This window comes from Poecilia reticulata, chromosome 2 (genome assembly GCF_904066995.2).
Source record: "Poecilia reticulata chromosome 2, P_reticulata-male-v2, whole genome shotgun sequence".
In the NCBI taxonomy this organism is placed as follows: Eukaryota; Metazoa; Chordata; class Actinopteri; order Cyprinodontiformes; family Poeciliidae; genus Poecilia; species Poecilia reticulata.
In genome coordinates this window covers 7,070,976-7,092,003 of record NC_088831.1, presented here as the reverse complement: position 1 = coordinate 7,092,003, position 21,028 = coordinate 7,070,976, and the positions used below count along the sequence as shown (strand labels likewise).

The window sequence follows — 21,028 nt, the reverse complement described above, 5'->3', positions numbered from 1 at the left end:
TCCTAAAATGTGAAATGTGTCATTTCTCATCCATCCTGATTCTGAGAGCGTCTCAACAGTTGATTATTTCTCCGAGATACATTCAAGGTGCCCTTTACCCTGACTCTGGCAGCCGGAGTTTCCTCTCCTTTTTTTCCTTTAAAAATTGTTTGAGTCTCACTTTTTGTTGTTTTCAGGGTTTCTACACTGTTAACCACTTTCTCCTGATATAAATCTGACTATAATTTAAGTGCAGATGAGGTAAAACCCCAATGCTTTACTGTTCCACTTAATTTAATTAGCCCACAGACACACATTTCAGTCACGTCGCACTTTTTTAATCTCACCAATTCTTCCTTCAACACTGAAAAGCCTTTCTTACATTGAGGAAAGAGGGATTAAGAATTTCAGGTTGTCCCATTTCTCATTTTTCTTCTTTTTTTTTTTGCACACGTTCACACCCTGTGATAAAGGAACAGATACCTGCGCCTGTAGATCAATACACTGTACAATCACAAAGCCTACTGGGTATGTTCAAAACTGCTGCGAGGCTGCACTTTAGCATCAAAGCTTCAGAAATAATTTATCAATGTTATTCAAGTGGAACAATGACCACGAAGGACGGATTAGTCCAGGAATCCTGTAATGGATTGGATGTGCTTGACTAGACTTTCCAAAGGAAATCCCTCAGGATGCAGGAGGTTGCATGTGGTCACATTGTGCTGCTTTAAAAAGGTGTTTTATCACAAAGGTGCCCTCCATGGTGCTTCCAGGATGACATTGTGCATTAGAGTCCAAGTCCCGCTTGAAGTTGGTTCAAACTCTTTTTGAAGTGTGAATAACGGTATCTGTTGTCTCGTTTGTGTTTCTCTGCATGTAGAACCGCAGCTGAAGGGCATAGTGACCAGGTTGTTCTGCAGGCAAGGCTTCTATCTCCAGATGGGCCAGGATGGAAGTCTGGACGGGACCAAAGATGACAGCACCAACTCCTGTTAGTGCACAAGACAAACACGCATTTGTAGAAGATGATAAAAAAAAAAAGCAATCAATCAATCTTTTTACCTTTTGGCAAGTTTAGCTCTAAAAGATGAGCTTGTTGGACTTTTTGTTCCAACATACCGTATTTTCCGCACTATAAGGCGCACCTAAAAACCTTCAATTTCCTCAAAAGCCGACAGTGCGTCTTATAATCCGGTCCGCCTTATATATGGACCAATATTGAGCCACAACAGGTCTAGCAACTACGGTAAGCAGCCGCCGACTTCATTTTCGCCTGTAGAAGAAGAAGCGCACGGTGCATGCTGGAATAGTTGTCAGTTTGTTAATAAAGTTTGACTGACCTATCTACCTACTGACCTGATAATCAGGTGGTCTGCAGGTCATTTAGCACCACATTCTCCACGAACACGCTGTGCGCGAACGGAGAAGGGTGACCATTGTCCAGCCACGCCCCGGCCCAGTCGCGGAAGGCTCTCCTCGCCGACCTGAGTCAGACTGTTTTGTTGACATTCTTTATGTCAACAAAGTGGCTTTAGATATTAATCCGGGGTGCTCAGACTAGGGTTAGCCAGGGACCAGCCCCTATACATTTAAAGCCTGGTGGGTTGGGGGAAGAGAGACAGAGACTGCGGCAGCAGGGTGTCGGTTGGTCTGTGTTACCCAGAAAGCAGTTGGGCACAATATCGCAACACCAACACCGTGAGTGAAACAATGACTGGGGCAGCCTACTATATGAAGTACTGAGGGACCACTTCTTTATTTTTATACATCCACATTTGTAGAGTACGGAACAAAGGGACGGGTGGCAACCCTAACTGTACCGTCTATTCTATGCGCCTTATAATGTGGTGCACCTTATATATGAAAAAAGTTTTAAAATAGGTCATTCATTGAAGGTGCGCCTTATAATCCGGTGCGCCTTATAGTGTGGAAAATACGGTAATCAAATTCAGTTCAGGTCTTGGGAACAAATTTTATGAACTTTGGGTTTTTAGTGATTGGTTTGAGTCATTGTTTTATTTTCAGGGTGAATGATCAAACCAAAAGCTGCAATGAGTTTTTTTTTTCCCCAAGTTTGAATTTATTATGGAGTTGCTTTAAAGTGGTTGCTCAAGGAATTGTTTCCGTAGCATTTTTTCTACTTACAGCCGTCAGACAGGAGTTATTGATGGATAATTTACAAAGTCAGCTTTTGGAGTATTTTCAGGACAACTTACTGAAGCTTAGAGAAAATCTCGCTCTGAACAGAAATCTCACAGGTCCAAGGAGTCATCCCCATGTTGGTGTTGCTATCAGGCCAAAATCTTCAGTCCGTCTGTTTATATTCTGTCGACTCTCTGCAGCTTTATCAGTTATACTCACCAGTTTGTACATTTTTCTTTTTATGAAGGGTCTAAATCAAACATAATTCCCAGAATTTCCCTATTTTTTTTGTATCCAAATAGGACAACTTAATTTTTTTTAACTTTAAATCCCAGCAAAATATGAGTAATCATCTTAAACATTTTTTTTTATTGTGTTTTGTGAAGTTGTTTTTTTAGTACTGTTGTTGCTGGAGTCTTCACAAGATGCAAAAAATAATAATCCATCATTTTTCTTCCATCTTGTCCGAACATTGAAAACGGATGCCGTTAAATTCTTAGAACCTTGACTGAGAGCAGCAGTAGTAATCATTTCTTGATTGCAAAGAAAAACAAACACATTCTCTGTTTTCACAGTCACTGTGTCTAATTTGGATATTTTATAGTCTTGGTTTTTTGCATGAAATTAACCAAAATGTATTGGCACAGCTGATGGAAAATGTGCAGAAAGCCATAGATTAATTAATATATATATTTTTAAGTGTCTTAAATGCAGCTTTATGATTTCCAAATATTATAAAAAATTCTCCAGCTCAAAGTGAAGAGAAGAAAACCCTCCAATTTATAAAATTCAACATTACCAGCTTTTACTCTCTTTTTACTCAATTATGCATAGATGCATATTTCTAATTGGGTAAATATTACATTTGAAAATGTCAAAAATAATATTTAGCTATTTAGTTTTTTGTGTAGTGCATTAAGTGTTAAAACATGCCCTTTAATAAAAAAGATAGGAAGATAATTATTTAATATTCATGCGGTAATTTAGGCCAAAGAACAAACAGAAAGGGTTTGATTCCTAACATACAGCAATGCAGAGTTAGGAAATGTTTATTTCAGTTGTTGGAGACTTGACTTGTAAAGAAATGATGAAGAGAAGCTTGTATTTAGTTTCTATAAATTATATATCAATTGTGCTTCTTTATTTTTCCAAAAATTTCAGCAAAATAAGAAGATTTCGGCACTAAAAGCTGCTTACAGCAGCTAACAGCAGTCGACTAGAACAGAAGAAAGATCCTGTTGTTTTGGCACTTTACAATAAAAATTGCTCCCTCCAGTTGCCCGTCATCGTTTTATATTTTTTGTGTGTGTCTTAAAAGCTGAACGTTTCTCTTCTTTCAGTCTGTCAGATGAACAGACAGCTAAATTACAGCGTTTTAATGTCAGTTTTAATGTTGTGTCTCAAAGCTTTTCTACTAAAAGGGGTCTCAGCACCTCATCTAGTCAGAATGATGTGGAAAATCTCTGAAAATGAATACCTCTTTTGAACAAAGTACACAATGTACAAGAAATGCGGTGGAGGATAAAGAAAGACCTCGTCGCTAAGCATCCCTCTCTGGATCGCTGTGTGCAAACAAAGCAGAAGAGTTAAACTGTCCCCACAATTTTATTTGAAAATGTCCCGCGACATTTTACCCTAATTTTAGCACCTCATCTGATGTGCAGTCTCATTTTTAGAGAGGATATAAGGGTTTCCACATAAGCTGAAGTACACTGTGAGTGCAGTTACTTGGCAAGTGAACATTTTGATCATATTTTCCAACTCCAATCTGTGGAAATGTGAATCCTTATTGGATTTAAGCTCATCAGGTGAAATGTGTTGTGCATAATTTCCAGGCAGCTTGTACTCTGTAGAGGGAATGGTTGAAAAAAAAAAAAAAAAAAAATTTTAACCAACTTTTTTCAAAGGGATTTTGCCCTCTTGTGTCAAATTGTTCTGCCGTGCGCACAGAACTGTCGAGCATTTTATTGAAAAATAGTCAACAGGGATGCAAGAAATGTATTGATGGAAAAAAATAGGAGCCGCAACCTCCCTGGAGAGCCCAGAAGAACAAGATGTTCAGAGCTCAGAGACGTTGCCAAGACGAGGAAGACTGAAACCCGGCCATTACTGAACAAGAATCATGAGATGAAACGTCAAAACTGGACCAAGAAATACCTGAAAACAGATTTTTTTTTTAAAGGTGTTACAGACTGATGATATAAGTGTGTCTGGACACCCAGCTCCACTTTGACTGAGACATCAGTAAGGCTTACTGGTATGTGCTGATGTTATTAAAGATGAGCAAGTTGGACCTTTTCAGACTCAAGATGGACTATAAATCAACTTCCAAACCCAGTGGAAGTGGAAAAATCTTTGAAGAAGACAATGGTTTTCATGTGGGACGATGCTCCATCAATGCACTGAAATACTGCACTCAGATGCTAAAACTGACCAGGAACAGATGAAGAAACCGCCTCCGTGAATGACGAGATGCACTTATCCAAGTTTTAAACCGTCTCTTGCATCTCATTTTAGTAATTAGAGCAATTAGCATTACTGTGTCTCTGTATGCATTTTGCATAGACTCTTTCAAAAGTTTACCAGCGTTTCTGAATCCAGCATGTTCTATCACAGAGGTTGAAAGCTCAAACATAGAAACAGTTCAACCTTTCTTTTATACCAGAGTAGCCTTCCTGTTGTCTTCTAAACTGTGACTCTCTTTAAGTTGCATCTTGAACAAACTACTGGTGTTGAGTTCAACATAGTTTTATCTAAGATACCTTATTGCATTCTCCCCCTGACTTTGTTTTTAACAGCTTTATATTAATATTTTCACACTTTGAGTCTTTTTCACACATTTACAAGTTCCACACTAATGGCTATTGCTCTTAGGGTGACCTAGTAGCTTACCACGATGCTTTCAATGATAAAAAAAAACTTGAGAGTTTAAACATTCTTACCAGTTGGTTTCTCTTACATGAGTTTCTCTTTTTTATTTTCAAAGCTGCTGCTGTAACGCTTCAAACATCTCTATTTAAAAAGAAAGATTCTATGATTTTCTTCTTTTGAACCATGAAAATCACTCAACAACTCATGACCTCTTCTAGATTTTTTATGAGAATTACTTCTGCGATTGTCAAGAGGGTTAAAAAAAAAAGATGAAGTTTTTGTACTGACACAAGATAATTCAAGACATTATGGTTGCAGTTCAAAGATCTGTCTGTTCCTGTACCATCACAGAGTGCTGCTCTTTAGACTTGACCTGCAGGGGTTATGAGCTACTGAGCCTCTTTCTAAATTACATGAATTGTGAGTGATATTAAAATGTCATAAAGTCTAAATTAGCTTTGTCAAAGTATCATGTGGGACAGAAAAATAGGGTCACTTCTGACAATCCCAAGGCATTAAGGTATTATAAATAAGAAATACAACTAAAAAAATAAATAATTTGAAGTAAAATATAGTAAAACTGTATACTTTTTTCATGTGGAAAAAATTAGAAAGCCACACATTTCTTCCCTCTTAAGTAGCAAATCCTAACAGAAACATGGAGAACATTAGTACACCACATTTGAAAGTAAGATTGCTCAGTTTTAACCTGAGATATTTAGTTTGGTTCTTCCAACTGTTGAAGTGAGAGCGAACAGACCCAGAGAGCTCTCCGAGGCCTTCAGAGAGGAGATTAAAGCAGCTTAGGGGTCTGATGAGGGACTTAAAGTGCTGAAAACAACTTCCAACATGGCCACCTGTGGCTGTTCAATCAATTTCACCCTGAAAGAAGACTTGAACAGGCTATATGAAGAGTCCAAAACCCCTAAAATGTCATTGCTAGATGCATAACAGACTCTTTCTTTCTTGATACGAACATACATGCCTGCACATCTTGAAAAAGACTGCATGAGTTTAACTTTCATGTGAGATGAGCATGGAAGCATAAAACAAAAATTCTGTGGAAAAAAAAGTACAGAATGTTTGGTTTTGGTGTGGTTATGTTTTTATTCCAGCTCATCAGAATCCAACATGAGTTTTACTGGATATCAGAGGGTTAAAATGTTAAAAATAAATAAATAAAGAATAAATGTCGTCTCCCACCTCTGATCAACAGACCTGCACCCTGAAACATGACAATGACCCAACACAGACCATTAAATCCACCCAGAACTGGACTTAAAATGGGCTAGACATAAAAGAAAAGAGAAATAATTTTAACTAATGGCGGTACAACTAGTCCTGACTTTTTCATCTCCTGGGACGCACATTTGTTTCTATTGTCAAGTTTAAAAAGTCATTTTTTGTTGAAAACTGAATGTTTTCATGATTGGATGCTTTCTACCAATCAGAAAACCTCAGTCCCGTTTTAGTTGAGATTGTTTAGTGAAGTCTTAAACCGTCAGATTTTTTTTCCTGTTCTTTTAAAATTAGGGCTGCATGCGATTAATCTAAAAAGTTTAATGTGTTAATATTGCATAATGCAGATTAATAGCATTACCTATTCTATTTTGACCTTAAAGTCTCTCTACCGCAGAGGGTATCTTCAAAGCAGGGCATTACACGGTCTTGTACTGTGCTGAACAATACAGACTGGGAAATGCGAGTGAAAAGACGAGTGAGGAGAGTCAGACTGATGTGCTCGACAAAAAGTTTTAGTTTAAAAAACACCGTGATTAGAATGAATGCCCTATGCAGAGGATATGGATATAGACCTCAATACAAGTTCGACTCCTGTCCTCGGTTCCTTAGCCGCAAGTCTCTCACCATCGTTTTCTCTGTCCGCTTCCTGTCTGATTGCTGCCAAATAAAGGCCTGTAGCACCAAAGCAATTCTTAAAAAAAAAAAAATACCACAATGGACTACTGGGTAAAACCAAGGTAGTCTTCCACCGAAGCACAACCAATTTAAAGTTTCTAAATTACATTTGAAACAAAATGACTTCACCCTGAATATGAAATCATGGAAAACTGAAATGTTTGGTTTGAGACGGTAAAACATTTTCTTAAATGAAAACGTGCATTTTTACATTTCAAGGTTACAAAGTTAACTATATTAATTAATCACAGTGCGAGAGTGTGATTAATCTGATTAAATTTTTTAATCGATCGACAGCACTATATAAAATGCAACAACATTCATTAATGCATCTAGAAAACAAGTTTCCATTTTAATTCCTCTTGTGTTTTTTGTCCTCAGCTCTGTTCAACCTAATTCCTGTGGGTCTGAGAGTCGTGGCCATCCAATCAGTCAAGACGGGTCTCTACATCGCCATGAACGGAGAGGGTCACCTTTACTCCTCGGTGAGTGCACCGGCGACACGCGCTCAGACAGGTTTATCAGAGGCTGCTAACGGACACCGTCCGCCATCACAGCTGCTGTCTTCAGCTCTGCCGAGAACCGCGTTTGGTTCCTCTTGGTTTTAGATGCGCTGCGGTCCCCTCGGGGACTTTAATTAGACACAAACGGAAATATCGGCCCAGCTTTATCCACCAGGGTGAGTTGTTGGCCAGTGGGGCTTGAAGATGATGCATCTGTTGACTTAAGCTGTGATCAGAGGTGGGAGACGACATTTGGAAATTACCTGAGCTTCCAAAGGAGAGATGTGGCTTATTGAATGTCAGAAAGTGTTTTATATTCTTGTTTTTTGAATTCAAACGAAAACTAGAACTTATTTAGTTCACCAAATAAGGGTTTACAAAGGTTGTAACAAATTGATTAGTTTACAAGATGTTGTATCCAAATATCTGAAAAAATGTAAGCAGTTAAAATTACATTATTCCAAATGTATATGCAGCACCTTCCACATTTAGTGGCATCCCTGCACAGCAAATTTGGAAGTGTTCAGTCAACTAATACAGCGTTAAATTCAACATTTTGAAAGTGTCTATATTGGTCCACTCTGGATGGTGTAGAAATTACACTTTTGAAAGTGTCATTTGTGATATAGTTGAATCAACACTCAGTAGTTGAAATTAAACAGTGTTGACTTACTCAACACTAGTGTATTTTGTCAAAAGTTAACACTATGAACGTGTTAATGTCACACAGAAGTGTAAAGTATATATTAACATAGAAATCTGAGTTTTGAAATACTACTGGCAGGGTGTGCTGTGGTGGCACAGGTGTTAAGCACAACCCACATATGGAGGCTCTAGTTTTCAATGCGGCTGTTGTGGGTTCGCTTCCCAGTCTTCCCCTTCTCTCATTACCCACATTTTGTCAATTTACTACCAAATAAAAGCCACTAGAGCAATTAAAACCTTTTTTTTCAGAAACTATTGGCCATCAATAATCCCCAAATTCATTTTAAAAGACATTAGAAGCCACTTGAATCTACAAAAGCACCAGCACCATTTGCAGAATATAATCTACTTTTATTTCAAAACATCAAACAGCACTGACAGCAATATACAACAAAGGTCATACATTCATAGTACTTTGCACTGAAGGTGAAGTGTGCTTTGAAAGTTCATTGGAAGCAGCCATGGATGGTTTTGTGATCACTGATGGTGAAGTGTCTTTGGTGCTGCTCTTGTTTTCACCAACATGAAGGAGGAAGACTTCCTGCCTGGAAGGAAAAACAGGAAATATAGCAGAAATATTAGGATAATAAATACATATTTTAAAAAGAATTATGAGCAAAACTAATCAGACTCACTTGTGTGTGTCACCATGATCTTCATTCAAATTACTCTGCCCACCAGGTTTACAAGATAAAGCATAAAAAGTCAGAAATAATTACTAAAGAAATTAGTCAGCTTATAGAAAAATTTTTGGACAGCATTAAAAGTCGTGCCAACCTGTCTGAAGAAATGTGTTGAAGTCATCATAACAGGCTTCAGTCACCAACATGACACACTAACAAAGAAAAAACATTTTGGCAATTTTTAGATATGCCACAGGTACAAAATACCAGAGTCAAATGGCTCAATTGCCTCCTCATTTTGTATGTTCTCCAGAGTCCTGCTAATCACCTAATTATTGTATTCAGGTGTGGTGCAGCAGCGGCACATCTAAATGTTGCAGGACAGTGGCCCTCCAGGACTGGAGTCTGACACCTATGGGACAGATCAAGCCAACGGTCCAGCATAGCCAGCACTGGTGTTAACGCTATAAAATGAACGCTCTCTATCGAGGTATCACCCATGGAGGGATTTCTTTATTTAAATGGGTTCATTTTTCAGAGGGACACAAAGTCAGGGTATCGTGATTTTAGTAATTACATGTTTATAAGAGCGATTTTCTGTTCTCCTTCCATGGTAGTGTGCAGCTTTCAAACGGAAATAAAACACTTTTTAATATAAGTTGCTGCTTTGACATGATCACAGAACTGCCAAAACATATGCACATAAATATAAGGTGTAAAGTTTACCTTCGACCAAATGCCCCCCAAAGGAATCCCAGCGCCCGCCTTTTGTAAAATTTTCCGCCAGCGCCCTCTACCGTCCTCTGAACGCCCCCTGGGGGGCGGTACTGCCCACGTTGAGAACTGCTACAGTAGCGGAACAAGACGGCGTCTGCCAGGGGGCGGGGCTAATGACCAGGCCCAAATAATAAAGCTCATAATAATTTAACTTTACAACATGGACATGCTGTAAGTCATCACAGCATGTCCGCAACAGCGGAGCTAACAAGTTTCATCACCAGAAAGACCGACTATGTTATTTTGAAGTCCATCTGACATGAAGTACAACAAACCAAGAGAAGAACAGAAACATCAGTCTACTGGTCACTAATGATGAAACGACACAAATTCAAAACATGTTAACGTAATCCGTAGAAATGCTCTAGCTAGTTTGACATTTGTTGCCAAGTGACTCATAGACATAATATAAGGATAGACGCCTCATGGACCGCTCTCGCCTATTGTCGCTGACGAGATTTAGGGCGGCCATCTTGGAGCTCAGCTTATGTGTTTAGCAGGAACAATGACGTATCATAACCCGCTTTTTTGTTACTAGAAACCATATTCAAACATCTATCAAAGCTACATTTATAAACAATTGTATTATAGTTCAGCATATTTAAATATGCTTAGTGGCTATAACAATAGAATAGGAATGGAATATTCTGATATTGATATATGATGAGCATAATAAAAAGCACACAGCCGTTCATAATTTAATAAATTATTTAGTAATATCAATACATATTTATATAACTATACAAACACAAATAAATAATGATTAATACTGAGTCTGTCTGTCTGTATGTAATTTTTATTTTTTTGGTTTCCAGCCGACGAGTTCTAGCTTCAGAGTGATTCAGCAGCTGAGATCCTATGTGTGATTCATCCATGCTGCAGTGAATCCGTCTCTCTTTAAAGATATCTCCCACTTCTTCCTCACATCGTGTCTTTAGGAAACTTTCAAAACGGAAGATTTGGGATGTATCTTACTAGTGAAAGAATTACTTATAAATTTACCACCTGTGTAAACTTTGCTGGTGAATGTTATAACACATAAGTTTGATAATATGTGTTATATTGTTTCATTTCTAACATAGGCTCTTGTGTCAGATAATCCAAGTCAATGTTCGAGAAAAATAATTTTTTTTAGATTTACGGAATCTCAGTTAGCCTTCATAGCGGGGCTGAACCCGTATTACACCAAGCACTGTAGCTAATATTAGCTGGTATCTTGCCGGTGGACATAAATACAGTAAAGTAATATTCTAATCACAATATATACACAATAATATGTCCATCTTACTTGTGAAATGTTGTCTGTGGAGCCCTCACATCAATAATCCATAGATCCGAACAACAATATCCCTCAGTGCTCAGCCATCTTATGCTGTTTTGATTGAGCAAAGTAGGAGGGTATACCGCTCCAAGATGGCCGCCGTATTTCCTGCGCCGGAGCAGCCAATGCAGGGTCTAGTTTTATATTATGTCTATGAAGTGACTGATGATGACATTGGTGACAAGCAGTGGTGGAGAAAGTACTCAAAAAATTTATTTAAGTAAAAGTACAAATACACAGACAAAAATGTACCAAAGTAAAAGTAAAACTACCACATTAACATTTGTACTTAAGTAAAAGTAAAAAAGTACTGGCTTTTAAAAATACTTAAGTATTAAAAGTAAAAGTACTTGCTGAATGGATTACCTAATTGCTAATATCATTAAGGGTACCGATCGTATTTAATTTTAATACATTAGAAATGTGCCATTTTAATGAACAATGCCACATGAAGCATGTTTTTATTGAGTTTACTCTGTAACATAGTTTAGACTTAGATATGTGATTCTATGCATCATAATTCAGGGATGGAAACATCTCGTCTCCTGTCCTAACATGACATGAACTTCACTTTTTTAAAGAAACTATTTTTAAAGAAATCCAACAGAAAGGGGATGGAAAGAAGGTGGATGGGAGAGGACAGGCAACCAAGGAGCCAGTAGCAGTGTTGTAGTCAAGACCACCAACCCAAGACCAAGTCAAGACCAGCACCCCGCGGTCTACGTGACACAAAAAATTAACTTTTACCTATCAAAATTACTTCTCAAATTGATCTGAAAGATCCACATTCCCATAAAAAAACTAGATATTAAATACTTAGAGCTAAAATAAATTTAATCAGTAAATATCCGTCCGTCCAGAAGCATCGGATTGTTCCTGAATGTCATATCACTATATTGCACTTTGGTCACAGCGTTGTCCCATATATGCGACACCTCAGTCAACACCTCCACACAATAATTCAGTGCATGAGTGACAAACTTTTTTTCATCGCAGATGCAACATGTGTGTCTGTACAGCTAGCTTTGCTAGCATCAGGTCTACGGAGCTGACCTTTCTTTAAGCTTTCCTTCCAAGTGACGCTAAAAGTTGGACGAAGTCCCACCGTCTGTGAAAGCGAAGCGCTGCTGATTTTACATGTCGCCATATCAATTTATGTAGCGCTATTATATTACTGATGATTAGACAGACATCACCTCCTGCTCAGAGGAAACCACTGCACATGTCTCAGAGCCACGTGCGAGTAAAGGTAGAGGCGATGGGTGACAACAGACACGTAAGTCCCTTATTGCTTGGATTTTACGGCGCCACCTTAAGTCCCTGAACTTCACATTTTAACGGAAATAAAGAGCAATGCGACTTGGATGTAACGAGTAACGCAACACTTTTGTAGAAATGTAGTGAAGTAGAAAGTACAGATAACTTACTGTAAAATGTAGTGGAGTAAAAGTAGAAAGTACCCATTATTAAATCTACTTAAGTAAAGTACAGATACACGAAAATTGTACTTAAGTACAGCAACGAAGTACTTGTACTTTGTTACTTCCCACCACTGGTGACAAGCTTTACCCAGAATGCACCTGGAGACAATAAGGACAATTCATTTGTAGTTTTGTGTGTCATAAAGTTAACTATAAGAGTGAAAATAAAACCAGTCATGTAGCACAACATTTTATTCAATAATTTACATCCACTATGTCACTAAAATCAGTCAGTCTGGAAATGTTTTTAGCAACCATGAGTCAACAATGGGGCACCCTACTATATAATCTACTGGGGTATTGTATACAGTTTTCATCAGGAGAGGGCTCTTCTTTACAGTTCAGATGTGATAAAAAAAAAATGGATCTCTAAAGGCATGCTCTGCCTCCCATGTGGGCCCCCTCTAGGTCCCCCCTGCTGCAACTCCCCCCACCCGTAGCTCCTTCCCTGAAGCGATGTCACAAATATGTTACAATTGTGGGAGGAACTGTCTGATGTTGATTTCTAAATCAGCAGCGGATTGAGTTACTGTTGGTGTTAATTTAGAAATCAACACTGGACTGGATTGCTTTTTGTTTTACTCTTTGGAACTCTTTAGTGTTAGGGAAACTAACACTCACTAACAATCATGTTGTTGAATTACCTCTGTATTTTTAACATACAACACTTGCACTGGAAATCTAACACTTTTGAATTTGCTGTGTGGTGCCACTAAATGTAGCAAAGAACAGTCAAGACCTCATTTGACGTTAATAATTAGGAAAACGGCAACAACAAAAAATATCACTAAGGCTGTCAATCTGCCTAAATGACAAATATTCCTTCAGTTTGAGTGAATTTGACAGTGATGTGTTTCGGTGTCCTTGCCAGAAGCATTGCGGCAAAGACCAGCAGATGTGAAAATGGTAAAATCAAAAGCAAAATTACTCTGAGGAGACGGGGAGAACAGTATGAAAGACGAGGTTTGACAGAGAAATGGAGGAGGAGGAGGTGAAGAGCAAGCAGAGCAGCGAAGAACAGAGGGAAGGTGAGGTACAGGAGCTGCGATGTGGGTAAGATGGAGCAGAATATGAATTATTTCCATGCTGACTCTTCAGAAGGAGTTCACACTCATCCACCGATGTCCCTTACTTCCTGCTTCATCCCTCCTTCCTCCCCCTTCTTTTCTTTTTTGGGGGGAAGATGACAAGAGGGGACAAGAGGTGATGAGATGAGAGGATAGGTGATTGAGGGGACGGGGGAATAGAAGCGGGCAGGAGGGGAAGAGGTCAAATGAGGGAAACGAACGTGACAGCTGAGAGGAACAAAGGTACGAAGAGGGAGCAGATATGAGAAAGGAAAAGAAAAAGCAGGGTAAAAACTGCTTTAGAAAAGATTTGAAAGAGGAAAAGAAAAACGTGTAAACAGATGAGGGAGTTGGAAAAGAACCAGGAAGGATTGAGAGGAGGAAACATTGTTTGTAAAGGGATGAGAGGAAGAGAAAATAGTAATTGGGAAGAGGACTAACGGCGCTCTGCGCCGCTCTGCTGGGCTTTCTCAGCCTGTCGCTGAAAGTCACAGATGCATGAGGGCTTCCTGTAAATAATTGAAGAGGGGGAGTCCCTCCATTCGCACACAGCAGAAGTCCCCTCCAAAGCTGCACACGGAGAGGAAAAGTGAGAACGTTTGATCGCGTTCCAGCTTGAGGACTGGTGTCCTGGCAGCTCCATGATAACGAATGTATAAATCATCAACGGCAGGTCTAATTCATCCTGATGTCAGCGCGGCTTTATGTTTAATTGGTTGCTCCGTTGGTCCTGGCAGGTAAGGATGGCGTGGCCGGGCTGGAGAGATGCTCATTAAACGTTACAAGGGCGCCTCCACACTGCAGCTCTGCTGTTGACTTTTTATACTTCATATGAAGTGAACTGCTTGTTTACTGGACACAAATGGGGTTAGTTTTTCCTTCGCCCGATCGAGGTATGGTGGAGGTGACAGGATGTCGATATGGATCAGGCCGCAGTGCCTTTAACTTCAGAGAAACAAGGATCACTTGTCAGTGGTCTTTTCTGTAAAATGTTCGGGATAGGGCACAACATTTTCCAACTGGAAGGAAAAATATTACAAAGCAGGGTGTCGGCTAGCAGAAGTCAGCACATTTTCTTTCTGCTTCATGTCCCAGCAGCTGATTCGTGTTTTATGCTTTCAGTGATCATTCATTTTATCCATTTCGTCTGAATTTAAAGGAGAGAAACATGAGCAAAAGCAACTAATCCCACGGACAGGTACACAATGTAGGCATAAAAATAAGATACAATGGGACGGACGTATTCAGTGCCTTGATAAAGCATTCATTCCTCTTGAAGCTTTCTCAACGTTTTTTCACGTTGCATCCTTAAACCTCAATACATTTGAATTGTGAAGTGAAGGTAAACGAATGCATTGTTCCCTGAATTTTTCGGAAATAGATCTGAAAATTGTTGCAGCAGCAGAAGGTACCCAGCAGGACAACTTTACAAGACACTTTAAACAAAAATTTATTTTTCTGCAACAAGCATGCAGTCCAGTGTAAGGGACTCTGTCCAGCTGGCTGAATAATACTTTAGCATTAAAAATGCAAGTTCATAACACTTGGAATATATTCTCCAACAGTTCTTGCACTCCAAACGGTCTTTTTGGGATAAACAGCGATATTGCGATGGAGATCTTTTCACAATGTATTGTGCAGCTGTGATTCACATCCCCACTTTCCAGTTAATTCAGCCCCATCCAACCTTTTCATAAATACATTTTAGCATCATCCTCAGAGCCACAGAATAATGTAAAATATGTTTTGGGCTACAGATGATTTCTCATTTTGGCATAAAAAGAAGTCAAATCTTTTCCAGCTTAAACGCAGAGTATTTATATTCATATAATGTTTTTGCATGAGAATGTTGCTTCGTGATAATAGATTAATACTCCTTTAGGGCTAATTCCTTATCCCCTTTATTTAAAACAGTTGCTGCAGATTTGGCCACGCATGCTAGGTTTTATTAACTCAAAATCCACGGCATCTGGCACCGCCTTGTTGCTGCGTTGGGGTGCGCATGCGTCAGAGTAACAGATGGCGCTGTGTGCAATGAGCTGCTATGTGATAATTATGAAGCATGCTGGGGAAAGTGGGGGGAAAAGAAGTGCTGATGAGTCTGGGATCGTGTGTGAATGAGACGAAAGGAGACGACTGTGTGTCCCTAGGTGTTAGGTGGGAGCATGTGAGAAGAAAGGTGAAAGAGGAAATTGAGTTTAACAAAGTTGGTGCGCATCTCTTGCAACACACCCCTGTTGGTCATGCACCTACTGCTGCTTCGTTCACATCCAGAGTTGGAGAAAGTTACGAGAGAAGATCAATATTAATAGAGTAAATTCAGATGCCTTAGCTTATATTTGTACATTTAGCCAATCTTTATCCTTAAGAATCAGTGTGTTAATGACCCTGAAGTATTCATTCATGTAGGATGTAATAAATATGCAAATAAAATCAGTAGAGCACAGTAGTATACCTGAACGTTGTATAGAAAACACAATAAAGCTAACTAAATTCTAACGAATAAAAAATTCTAATGAATAAGTTTAGACAAAAAAATGTGGTCACATTTTAATTAATATTCTAATAATATTACATACATTTATTAAAAATTGTGCAAACCTTGAATGTAAATCAGTTTGAGTCACATAGAAAGACAGACTAGAATGGAAATGTAGCTAATATAATTCTCAATAAGTTGTAATTGTAATGAAAAAGATAAATAAATTTGTGATAAATGTCTCATCAAAATATCTCTAAAATAAAGAATTTATTGAATTTTTCTGATAATTTCTATGAATCAATATATATTCAGAAAGCATATCAACTCCCACACATGCAAGTGAATTAAAGATGTTTTTTAAAAGAGACGTCAATAAAATTGTTTTATTTTCACACATATTGTGTTAAATTTGTTTTGTAGCCTACACTATGCAAATTATACATGTGTGTTGTGAACTGTCTGCATAATTACTGAGGTTCAATTACTGCTGTTACCCTTATGTTTATTTAAAACAGAAGTTTTGCTGACCACCTACACGCCAGCATTAGAAATGGAAATGGATTCCTACATTAGGTCCTGGATAGGGAGGCTATTTAAATGAATCCACTTCATCTTCATGTTGCTGCTCTTTAAGTATGACCAGCTCAGCTTCTTCTTCTTCTTTGTTGCTGAAGGACACAAAGTCACCTTTTGTGAAAAGCCATCTTACACTCAAGACCTTGACTCTGTTAAGAGCTGTTTTCTTTTTACATGAATTTTAACATGAATTTTACTCAAATCTGATTCATTTCAAATAATTTTGTAGCCTGCATCTTAGAGAAAATAAACAATTTTTCTCTACTAAAAGCCAACTCGGTCACCATTAATGGTTGTGAATAATTAGTGTTTAGAGGCAAACTGTAAATAAAACTCCAGAAATTAACCTTTCAGTTCAAATTGAATAATCCTGATGCTATATTTGATTCTGGTTACGTTTGTATGTTACTGTGATTTACTAAGGTACCTTTAGTTACCCATACAGTCAATATTCACCTTGACTAACTTTTATGCATAACTGTATTTTTAGTCAGATTAGGAACAGCATTGAGTTGGTAGTATTAGTATTATTGAGAGGGATTTTGATGGGTTGTCTTTAGAGTCCAGGGTTCATCTCACAAGTTTTCTCTAGTATGCAGGGTTTTGTTTCAGTGCTGTGGCACAGATAGAGGCCTTACACCCTTTTGAACACTGTAGTCCTGTCATTTCATTTCTTCACACAGCTCCAATCTGTCTGGACCGCCGCATGTTTCCTCAGAACAGGATGTTTTCGGCAAACACGGAGGTGTGTGCTCTGTACAAATCAAGCGGTGTGTGTCAGTCGCATGTCTGTGTACGTAGGTGTGCATCTCCATTCATAACACAGAACCGTGCGGCGCTCAGACAGATCGAGACCCGTCTACATCCGAGCAGATGAAAGGAGGGAGAAGTGGCACAGAGAATAGATGGTAGAACATGCGAGTCGTGACAAACACGTATATTTTCTAGTAACTAGAGAATAAATGAGTTACTTGGAAACTGTTGAGGCTCTTCAAGGATGCCACTCAATAAATTGCAACATGGAAGTACAGCAGGACAGACGTCGCAGTTACAAGTGAACCTTGAAAATATGACCATGTTAATATATAATTACACCTTGCTTTTAGCCTGCTTTTATTTGGTGGAATAGCAGCTTTTTTGATTGACTTGAAAATCTTCTTCACAAGTTCAAAGAATTAAAAACCTGTGGAGATTCTCCTTGAAACAAGACAATTTTACAAAAAAAACAAGTTCAAATAGAGGTTATTACTATTACTATAGTAACTATGTATCATCTGGATGTATCATTCAGTAATTTTCTATAGTTAAATAAATTAAATAATTTCTTTATTGCAAACCTCCCACCCCCTTCAAACTTAAAAAATAATTTACATAGAGGAAATAGATTATTAAAGTACCTGATGTTCAGTTTTTGGAATCATAAATAATGCAATATTTTCATTTTGGACATTTCTGAGCATGCTATTTATTTTTATTTAGTACATGGGGATGCAGAGTTGGTTGTCATTTTGTTCACATGTACATCCAGGTTATACCTGTAGACACATTATTTCATTGCCATGTACTTAACTGATGCATATCAACTAATTTCTGGTATTTTACAATAAATTATGGACATAAACACTAACAAAATGGTAAGATTTTGTGTATAATTTAATGAAATGAAAACTGGCCCAATAATACCTGGATAAAAATAACCTAAAAAATCCCTTTTCCTTGAGATATGTTGTCCCGATCGCTGTGTCTGTTGGAAAGAAGTCTAAATTGAAATGAATAAGCAGCTTGTTCCCAGCTGGTATTGGACAGAGAAAGGGGAAAAAATTTAATTTTTTGTCATTTGAGATACCAGAGATTTATCTTCCCTAGTAAAACGTAATTTAAAAGGCATAAAAATGACATCAGCCTTGAATCTGAACACAATATAAAAGGATATAAATTGTAAAAAAAAAATATTGAAAAATGAATTTAGCTGATTAATTAAAAAATTAATCAATCAATTAGGTATTTGAATTTACTCTGATTGGTAATCAGCAGGTCAACTACCGAAAGACCAGATTTATTTATTTTTCTTTTCAAATTTTTCATAGATATCCTTGTTTACATTATTTTATTCTGCATTCAAAAATGAAATTATTCCACAAAAACTACCAGATCAAACTGATTGACTCCTTTGATTGTGTTAGATATTAATGTGTCTTTTTGCTGAATAACAGCCTCCAGTTGTTTGCTGTGGTTTTCAATACATCTCCTGAAGAATCCCAACCTGTTCTTTGGCATTTCTTCTGGACAAGTGGAGTTATTTCTCGGTTTGCAACCTTACAGTCCATTCCTGTGCACAGCCTGAAAGAGAGTTTCTCCTCTTTCAGGTTGCAATAAATGACTTTGCAGTCATTTGGTAGTTTCTTCCCAGTTGAGGTCTTATTTCCTAAATCTGCCAGGCTTGTCCTGTGCTCTCTCCTTGTATTTCAAACCCTTTCACAAGTTGCAAATTGTTAGAATACCATGCGTACACAATACTTGAGCATTACAGAGTTAAAGGACATTATTGCACAAGAGTGGTCTGTGCTACCGCTTAATAAGAAGTCAGTTTTTAGTGGGACCAATGGCTTTGGCTTTGATTTTTCTCAACTTTACTTTGAACTCTTTTGAATCTGCAGGACGATGTCGTGAAGGCTAATACTTCATAGAACAAATGGGATGAAACAGGAGCATTTTCTTCATTTTATTCTAGGTTAAACTGAGGAAAGAACTGACCAACCTGAAATTGTCATGGAAATTTATTGATGTATGGAAGTCCAGTGATAACTTTTACCCAACTATTTTTACTTTTGGTTTGAAAATTTGTATTTTTATCCCCACAGGTTGTCGGGAAAACGCTTAATTTTGGTACGGAATGAACTAAAAACCATCTCAACTTTTAATTTGTTGCCAGGGAAATATTTTTTTTTACACCTTGCAGTTTTCCATAGTTTCAGTTACAGCTTTGCTCACTTGCAGCCTCAGCATTTCCGCCTCAGTTTGTCCACTGATACTGTAGTTTACCTCGGATCCCTCTGAATGCCGGCTAGTTTTAAACAGGTTCTTAAGAGGCACCTGTGATGCTAGCTGCATTGCTGCTGACCCAAAATAAGAGCCAGATCTTCATTAGAGTAGCTGAATCAGTGCAGATCAGAATAAGTCATTCCTTTCTTAAGAACTCTTTACTCCTCTTCTTTTCTTGAGCAAACTCTCTTCTCTCCAGTCCTCTACTTCCACTTTTCTCTCTGGGATTCTGTTCTGGAGAATGATTTTTTTTTACCCAGAATCCCCCTGGGTAATTAGTGCTGTGATAATAACTGGTGTTGGAAACAAACACACCCACTTGCTGAACAGTGCATACAAACAGACGCACACAGACGAACATACGTCCTTTCATGGGCTCAGTTGCATAAAGTATCATTACACAAACAGCACCACAGAACAGGAGGTATAAATGCATTTTGAACTAAATTAGCTTTGATACTGAGGCTTTTAAAAAAAACTCAAACGTTGGTGAAAAACAGGTGTTTGCTCAGCAATCTCCCTTGTGTGAATTCTGACCCTGGAAGAAAATAAACAACATTTTTCACCTGAAGTCAAACCAAATTTCTCCGCACTGGTCAATAATTCTCAAATAGATGTTTGCACACAGATGCCATTTACAAAGCAGTCAATGTCATTTTATGGTGAGAATTACAGGCTTCCTACGTCGTCTGGAGATTCTTTTTGGGGGGTTTTGTCGCAGCTCGAAGTTTCTCGACTTTATTTCATATCTCATTGACGTAGTTGTCATTTCTTCTTTCTGTCCTTCAACTGTCTTCCTTTCTTTTCTTTCATCCTTGATAGTTTTCCTTTCTGTATTTACTTTCTTCCTAGTTTTGAATTTTCTCTTCATCAATATCTGCCATAATTTGATTTAGGGCTGCACCGATTGCAGTTTTCTAGTCGATCATCGATTTTTAAAAAGCTTCACCGGCTGATTCCAAATTTGGCCGATACAGATTATTTTTTTGTTTGTCTGTGTGAAAAGTTTCTGTGGAAAAGATTGGTTTTGTATGTAAGTATCATCCAATCACCCAAAATTAAGGAAATCAGGGCCCATTTACTACTTTCATTAACAAATTAATTTTAAAATATAAATACTTAACTTCCTAGAGTTCTCAGTCCTTACGTTTGGGAAAGTCTGGAGTTCATTGCTTGGAATACATGAAGGAACTTTGGACTTGTTGATTCTCTTTATGTCTTCACTGCATAAATCTGAAATATGCATAAAGACATCCTAGAATATTGATTACCTGTCCAATTTTGCATCTTTATGTAACATATTCATAGATATAAAACATTGTGGTTTAACTATACACGCTAAAATGAAGTTGTGTTATTAGTACCTCCATGAACTGTGCCAAAACTTGAGATTGCTTTTTCCTTCTTGTGTATGAATTCGTTATTTTTAGGCCCTTAATTGACGAGGGACGAAGCGCCGTCTGCCTTTATTTAGAGGGTTTTGGCGCGTTATCTAACATGCTAATGGGATCTCCTTGGTGATCATGGCTGGTGTGCATGCAT

The 21,028-nt window shown here is 38.0% G+C and overlaps 1 protein-coding gene across 4 annotated transcripts in view; it reads left to right on the top strand.

Moving 5' to 3' along the window:
- LOC103475326 (fibroblast growth factor 14-like) overlaps positions 1-21,028 on the top strand; it is a 60,520-nt gene that overhangs the window by 29,616 nt on the left and 9,876 nt on the right. For 3 of the 4 annotated variants that reach the window (XM_081616420.1, XM_081616413.1, XM_081616418.1), the window contains exons 2-3: positions 860-970; positions 7,291-7,394. In XM_081616420.1, the coding sequence (XP_081472546.1) occupies positions 860-970; positions 7,291-7,394 (215 nt within the window). Of the gene's footprint in view, positions 1-859; positions 971-7,290; positions 7,395-9,085; positions 10,028-21,028 lie in introns of those variants that run through there. The other variant, XM_081616414.1, reaches the window with a different exon arrangement.